Source organism: Trichechus manatus, unplaced genomic scaffold (assembly GCF_000243295.1).
Source record: "Trichechus manatus latirostris isolate Lorelei unplaced genomic scaffold, TriManLat1.0 scaffold00016, whole genome shotgun sequence".
NCBI classification, from domain to species: domain Eukaryota; kingdom Metazoa; phylum Chordata; class Mammalia; order Sirenia; family Trichechidae; genus Trichechus; species Trichechus manatus.
This window is the reverse complement of record NW_004443952.1, coordinates 796,936-804,967: the sequence shown is the minus strand read 5'-3', so window position 1 is coordinate 804,967 and position 8,032 is coordinate 796,936. Positions and strand designations below refer to the sequence as shown.

The 8,032-nt window shown below is 47.3% G+C and overlaps 1 protein-coding gene across 7 annotated transcripts in view; it reads right to left on the bottom strand.

The window, feature by feature from the left end:
* Positions 1 to 1,562: 1,562 nt before the first annotated feature.
* Positions 1,563 to 8,032, bottom strand: part of CDK5RAP2 (CDK5 regulatory subunit associated protein 2) — a 233,404-nt gene continuing 226,934 nt past the window's right edge. For 4 of the 7 annotated variants that reach the window (XM_023727348.1, XM_023727349.1, XM_023727353.1 and 1 more), the window contains one exon: positions 5,963 to 6,551. In XM_023727348.1, the coding sequence (XP_023583116.1) occupies positions 6,177 to 6,551 (375 nt within the window). In that variant the 3' untranslated portion in view covers positions 5,963 to 6,176. Of the gene's footprint in view, positions 1,658 to 2,038; positions 2,133 to 5,962; positions 6,552 to 8,032 lie in introns of those variants that run through there. The other 3 variants (XM_023727350.1, XM_023727354.1, XM_023727352.1) reach the window with 2 other exon arrangements.

Sequence of the window (8,032 nt, the reverse complement as noted above, 5' to 3'; positions counted from 1 at the left end):
AAAGCTACCTAGGAGAAGGGTCAGATGAGCATTTCAGAAAGGGGGCATCCCAGGCCAAGGCTGAGAAAGGGAGCCGGGCCCTTCAGTGAGCTAAGACCATCAGTCTGCCTGGAACAAGGAGTGCCAGGATGCCAGAGGAGGCCAGAGGGGTCGGCAGGGGCCAGACTTGGGGTCCTTGTAAACCTTGTTAGGGGTTTGGATGTGAGTGTAACAAGAAGCCACTAAAGTGTTTTGGGCAGGAGAGCATTCTAGTCAGATGCATGGTTTTTCTGAACACTCTGACTGCCGCAGGGCAGAGGGGTTCGGGTGTGGGGGCAAGACTTTAGAGAAACCTGATGGAAAAGGAACTAAAGGTCAGAAAGAAGTTGTTGGATAGAGAAAAAGGTAGAGAGACCCAGAGACTAGGACCTCCAAGAGGTCAAAACAGAGAAAGGGACAAGGGAGCAAGCCAGAAGGAGGTTATGGTCAGAGGGCAAAATGTTAGAATAAATTATTTCAGAGAGAAAGCAAACTGAAGGGTCATCCAAATGGACATTGAAGTCCCCCCAGAATGATGGCTTGAGGAGTGGGAATACAGAGGGAGACTGAGCCAGGATTCAAAACGCTCCTGACTGTCAGCTACGCGACTGAAGCCCATCTGTCCGGTTGGTGGCTGCTATGTGGCAACTGGGTGGTATGGGCAGGGTAGTGAGGCAGAAAGAGCAGAGCTGAGCAGTACTGGGTCATGTCAAAGTACGGCTGTGGAGTCCCAGTTCTGTCACTGTTTCTCACGAGGACCCTGGACCAGTCTTGAGCCTCTGTTTCCTCATCTGCAAACCAGGTTTGGCTCAGGGCAAGGTAAAGGGTAAGTAAATATAAAGGTCAATGGCAGAATTGTAGCAAGCAATGAGGACAGCTGAGTGGGCAGATCACTATCATCATCAGGGTGACAGCAAATGCCAAGTCCCAGCTCTGACCTCACTCTGCTCTCTCCTAAACTGGGAAATCACCACCTCACAGGATTGCTAGCAACGGGACTGAGATGCAGGGCACATGTCAGGTGCAGGCACCATCCTCTGGCCACACTGCATGGAGAGTTGCTCCTCTCTGGACCCCTGAGTGGGCATGGCAGCGAGGGCATAGAGCAATATCTGAGGGCAATGGGACTCCCAAGATCTGGCCAGTCCCCCTTGGGAGTTTGGGACCTGGGCTTTGAAGCTCCACGTGAAATAACTGAATAACCAAGTTGAAATGAAATGAATCATTTAATTAGAATCTTCAAACTGTGGTGCTGGCCGAGTACTAAGCAGATCCAGGGGCAAACCTGAAGCTCGCCGATCTGAGCAGCAATAACGCCTCATATCCAGATACCTACTCAAGCTCGAAAATATCAAACACCTTGAAAGCTCAAAGCCTTTTCAAAACCTTGTCGCAGAGCACCTGAACCTTGTTATACAACAACCCTTAAACCAACTTTAGGACAGAAAACGTTGCAGGAAAATAGATTTTCTTTGTCCAGACAGCCCTTTTTATGTCAATAAATAGGAACCACACTTATAACAAAGAGACAGCAAGAGGGCTCAGTGGGGGAACCACAAGCTTTATTGGCTGAAAGTTCTCCTCAGGAGCCTGGTCTGCTGGGACTGGATGTTCCTGGATGGGCACCCCCGGGCCTGAGCTGGGAAAAGGGAGAAAAAAAGGAGAATTTTAGGTCCAACTGAGGGTTTCTAAAGTAAAAACCTGACAGAGTAAAGGCAAGACTGTTATTCTGAAACTGCTTTCAAATTTTACATTTGATCACTAAATATTTAGAGAACAAAATGACAATGAGATCATTCGTATTTATCCATTCAAGAGATGTTTATCAAAAGCCTACTATGTACCAGGCAGTGTTTGCTGTGTATTTCACTGGTAAAACCAGCATAAAGATTAAAAAATCAAAACCATCACTGATGACATGGCATATGACACAATCGAACTTTCATGCACAACTGACAGATGAACAGGTTTCACCTCCCACGTAATGTTTCAAAAGAAGTCCTTTCGGCCTCGGACTCACCCCAACCCCCAGATGACTTCCAATGAAATAATTCAAAGAGGCACTACCTCCAGGTTTCCTCTGGCTTTCCGAAGGATTTTGTGGGTTACGACCACTGCGGAGAGAATGAAAAATGGGATTTTCAGAAACACACATGTCCAGGAAGACAGTGTAAAAGCCAAGTTCAGGGAGAAGTTCCCCAACCGCAAATGGTCCAGATGTGGGCAACCCTGAAGCATTCAGACCAAGGAGAGATATGAAGGCCCTACCTGTCCCACCACACGCCCCAGGACCAAGAAGAAAGGGTGGGTCAGAAACTCCTCTTCAAGGCCATGGCTAGGCACAACCTCACAGCAATACCAAAAGAGAAAGTGCACTATCCCATTTTATAGAAGACAAAACTGAGGCTCTGCATGGCCTCTTGGACCCCAGGTATGTCTAGGGCTCACTTCAATGGGCCTGGGAGGATGCAGGTGGAGGATAGGGTAGAGGCCCGGTGCCTGACTAGCACCTGACAGACATTAGTTTCCTAGGCCCTCTGTGAAGGGGGTGTGCCCTGCTCCAAGCAAACCCATATGTGGAGGCCTAAGTCAAGGGTGGAGAGCAGTCTGTAACGTCAGATCTTACACATCGGTTCTTTGAGCCAGCTCCTCATGGCCTGGGAGAAAGACTGCTGGGCATTTTTCTCCTTAGTCTGCCCTTTAACTGGCAGAAGAGCCCAACATGGTTTCCCTGGGCAAGTCACATTCTACCTGAACAGAAGCGGATGGATGGGATCATTTCAGAGGTATCTGCCCACCTGGACCTTCTGAGCTGTGTAGTGGGCAGGTCCTCAGTGTATCAGAACTTACAGGGAGAGATGGGAGTGTCCAGCCTTTCAGGGGAGCAATTGTAGAAGAAGGTCATTTCCTCCCTCGATCTTTTTCTTTTCTAACATAAACTCCAGCAGTGGCTAGAATGCCACCACTGAACAGATTTCTGTCTGAGCCTGGTCAGGGATTTGTTCTAAGCAGGGCTTGGTGGGGGCCACGGACTCCAGCTCACTCTCCGGGGACAGACACAAGGCCTCTGGAACTGGATCTCTGGCCAATAGTGCCCAGGGCTGAAACAGGCTCAGCCTCCAACACACTCAGCCCAACTCCACCAACTCCCGAGTGGCTTATTCAGAACAGGTGCCATGTGGCAGCCTTCAGAAAATTATTTTTCTTGCCTCACAAAAATTCCCATCTGGAGGTGACAACGTCTGTTTGCAATCTGTGACCCTGAGAAAAGGAATGGAAAGTTTAGGCTTTGTTTTTAACTGGGCAAAATGAATTGCAGAGGCAGCCAGCCACTGTCTCTCTGTGCCCCCTTCACCCTCACCTCATGCTACAGGGCAGCAGTTCTTAACCTGGGACTGTGGATATGCTTTGGGGGCTCCTAATCCCCAGAAACTATGTACAAGTCTGTGGGTGTATACAGATGTATGCATTTTTCTGGGGAGAGAGACCATAGCTCTCGAGACCATAGCTCTCTTGAAATTCACCAAGAGGCCTGTGACCCAGAAAACATTAAGCATCACGACTGTGGAGGTTAAAAATAATTTTGAAACACACTCAACGTACCTAAAAAACAAAACTCACAGCAGAAGAGCTAAGGATCATCTGGCCCAAGTTAGAAGTGAAAAATACAACCTCTAAATTTGACAGATGGGCCTTAACATCTGAACAGCACTGCTCACGTTCCAAAGCACAGAAACTCCCATTGCTGAGGGACAGAGAGGTAAAGAACTTGTACCAAATCAAGACTTGTCCCACTGCAGGTGTGACTCAAACCAGGTCTGTATGACCAGGTCCAGGGCTCTTTCTACCTCAGCAGAGTGCTGGCAAGGAAGACACTAACCTGAGTGGTGTCTGCCTGGTGACAGGCTGCTTACCAACTGTGACCTCACCAAATTCCTCCAGCCCTATGGGGTAGGTATTACTGTTCTCATTTTGCAAATGAGGACCTGAGGCTCAGAAGTGAAGCAGGTGGTCCTGGCTCACACCATGACGCCCTTTTCTCACTATCCCCTGCAGAGTCTGAGAGGAGATACCGTGTTCAGCTTGTCCCACAAGGGACCAGCCCTCGGCCCTTACTCTTCCCAAGTAGGGAAGAGGGAGGAGGGGACACTACTCCAACTTTCACTTAGTGACTTTACAGCCAGAAACAGACCTGTGAGGCTGGTGAGCTACAAAGCCTGGCACAGGAGAGGGAGTTACAGGGCCAGGCCAGCCACCAGCTGTGTGACCTTGGGCAAGCCCCTCACCTCACTCTGAGCAAGCTGCCACTCCGTGCCAGGCCTTGTAGATGCAGAGATGGGTGACACCATTTTACACGGATGGGAAATGCTATGTTTGTTGTTTTTCTGTTAATGGTTTGCCCCCTCTACACATAGGATTCAGTCTGACCTAATGGGAAGAAGCAGAGAACTAACATTCACTGAGCATCTACTTTGTCTCAGGCACTGTACTAACTACAATACAGTTTAGGTCCCATTATCATCCCTATTTTACAGACGAGAAAACTGAGGCGTTTTTTATAAAGTCTTGACTATACAAAAGCATCACTTTCCATCCCCTTGCTGCTCCAGGAATCTAACCCAAGCATTCCACAGCTACCTCAAACATGACCAAGACTGGCACTGTCCTTCCCCAAGTCGCTCCAGTTGTGCCCCTTCTCTACAAGTGACATGAACCCCTAGGCATGTCAGAAACCCCTCAGACACCCACTGCTCTACTGGTCTACCTCTGTTGTATTTCTCAAAACCATTCTCTCCCCTCCTGGAGGACTGCTGTAGACTTGAAGAACTTTCCCTGGCCTCCTAGGTCTCTATGATCAGCCACAAAGACCCTCTAACATTCAAATGGACCAACCACTCCCTGCCCACAAGGCCCCCTATGACCTGGTCCCTCCTTACCCCCTCATATCATCTCTCACAGCTAAAGCCACGGCATGTCCCAAGCATGTCCCTGAATACTCAGTTCTCTCTCACCTCCGGGAGTGTGCCCTCTGCCAGGCTCCTGCTCCTCCTGCCTCCTTCACCATCTAACTAACTCCTATTGTCCCCTCAAGACCCAATCAGTCCAGTGTCCTGAACTGCCTTCTCAGGCTGCCTGGAATGCACTTGGCACATCATCCTCCATTAAGCTGAAGCTCTGTGCTGGCAGGAACTGTCTCGATCATCTCCGTCCTCAGAGCCTGGCATCAGGACACAGAGCAGCAACTGAGCTCTCTTCTGCAGTTCAAACTCTGCCAGGCTCACAGAGTCCATTTTCAGAAGGTTCCTAGTGGGGTGGCTAAGGAGAACTCCTACTTGACGATAATCTATGATCTGGGCTTCTCAGCTATGCCCCAGAATCGTATGACAGGCTCGCACTCCAGAGAGGAAAACGCTACAGTCAGCAGTTCTCCTGAGACAGGGAAATTGACATACGGACAACTGTGAGGTTTCACCAGGGCTATGCCAACAACAGGCACTAATATAAACCTGGCTCCTGCCTGCTTCTCTAACACCCAGGTGATTGAGGGCTGAGGGCTGAAACCAGGGAAATGGAGTTGCTCCAAACAGTCTCTGAAGCACCAAGATCAGAGTTGGGACTGACCTTACAGAAGTTATTTAACCTGAGTTTCTGTATCGGTCTTGAGAACTAGTTCTCAAATCCCTCCCCTCCTCTTGATCTCCCCGTCCTAGGTGAGGCCATCCTTCTCTCTTGCTGGATTACTGAATTGGACTCCTCCTCCTCAATGGTGGGGCAGCCCTCAGCAAGTCTTTCTCATGCAGATGTGACAAGTCAATCCTCTGCTCTAAGTGGGAGCTGCCCCACGCCTGCCACATTGGGCGTTTCACAATGCAGTCCCTGGTCCCCCAGCCCCTGCTGCCTCAACTTGCCACTTGCAGCTTTTTCTCTACCAACATGACCTGCCTTTGGTTTCTCACATACAAGACCTTACTTCCTGCCTCTATGCCTTTGTCCATGCTGCTCCCTCTGCCTGGACAGCCACTGTCCCGTCCATCTAACACCTACTCCTCCTTTCAGACTCAGCTCAGGTGTCACTTCATCCAAGAAGCCCACCTCCCAGAGTGATGCCCACCCCACTTCCTCCTCAGTGCTCCTGTGACACTCTATGCACTTTCCCATCACTGCACGTCCCATGCACCTGTCTCCTCAAACAGGTGACAGCACCTGGCATCGAGTGGCCCCTCCACATAGGTCTTCGTTAAGTGAATACATTTGTCTGTGCCAGTAGGAAAGGATGAAGTATAAAAAGAAGCCCATAAATAGGAGGCAAGATTACAAATGATGTGGGCATAAATTATGAATAGAAGCCAGAAGTGATCCAACAAGGTGGTCGCCCACCCCACCTCCACCCTGACCCCACACTTACACTGGTCAAAGATAACCTTCTCCTGATGCTTGCTCAGCTGCAAGAGCTTGGCAGTGTTTTGCAATTTCTTGTCTTGCTCAAACAGTTTTTTTTGTAATTTGGTGATCTCTGCCTTCATGTCTCCAATCTAAAAAGAAAAAGAATTAGAAAAATGAATAAAGAATTTAAAATATCAGATCACATAGGAAGAATTACATCAACATATACAAAGATGCTCAGCCTCACTAATAAGGCCATTTGAATAAAAACTAGATGCCATTTTCTATTGATCCGATTTGCCCAACTGGACAAAACCCCATGGTGGTGAGGGTGTGGGGACAGCACTTCCAGGACTGCCAGGGAACTGTTAGGGCCTAGCTAGGAGGCACCCTGCCAACAGTCTGACCCAGCAATTCTACACTTTGGCTTTTGTCCAAGGAATAATAGCACAAGCACAAGAAGATGCCTATGCACAAAGGTGTTCATGGTAGCAAAACATAAACCCGATTTGTGCTGGTACTTACATACACCAGAATGATTTTGCAGCTATTAAAAATGATGTTGTAGAGCTGTATATTTATTGACACGGAAAGATGATTATGAGTGAAAAGAGGGCCCCAAACAACTGTACATCAGGCATTCCCTATTTCAGAAACCTGAAGATATTTGTCTATATTCAGAGATGTGTATATCAAGATGTCTAGAAAACTGCGATGACATAGAGATGTCATGAAAATGTTAACAGTGATTATCCCTGGGAGATGCGGCTTGGGATATTTTACTTTTCATTTTTTAAAAGAATTATCTGCATTGTTCGCTATTTTACAGAAATTATAATTCTAGTTTAAAAAATGTTTTAATGTTCAAATTCTAAAAAGAGATTACAGAAGCCTTATTAAGAGTATGATGCATTAGGAGGGCCTGTTTGGACTGTTGAGAGAGGCGAGGAAAAGTGCAGCAGGGCAGCAGAGCCCCAACCTTCTGACACCCTCATACTGTAGACTCTCCTCACCAGTCTCCACTTGAGCAGCTCACGGGGTAAGAACATCCCCTTTCTCTCTGCAAAATATGCCAACTGATGCCCTGGCACAGGCTACTTAGTCTCTGCTACACTGAAACACTTCTGCTCCTAAGAGGTGGGATGTTGAGCTGTCAGCTTACAAAGACTCCCTTTAGTTTGTTCCCAAACTTGTTTATGACAGTTGTACTTGTAATTAAATTATGTAATTTAATTAAATATTAAGTAAACCCATGAAATATATGTATGAAAAGAGAGAACTCTTGTATGAAAACTAACATATGCTTCAGGAAAGACTTGATGTAAAGGCAAATCACTAAAAAACACATTTCTGGCAAATTAGGTGTGGGTGAGACAGCTATAAAAGATGTGGAAGGAACATAGTCTAGAAGAATCTATATTCAAATTGCTTTGCTAGTGTCTAAGTTTTCTCTTCATCTTAAAGAACCAGAAATTGGAAGTGACAGACATACATTATGGATGCAGTTTATGAAAGAAAGAAGATGAGAACTCCAATCAGCAGACCCATAGCCAAAGAAAAGGCCTTGGCCAGACATCAAAAGAACAGCAAACCAGTCTACGTTTATCTCTTTTAAGTTAAACTAAGATGT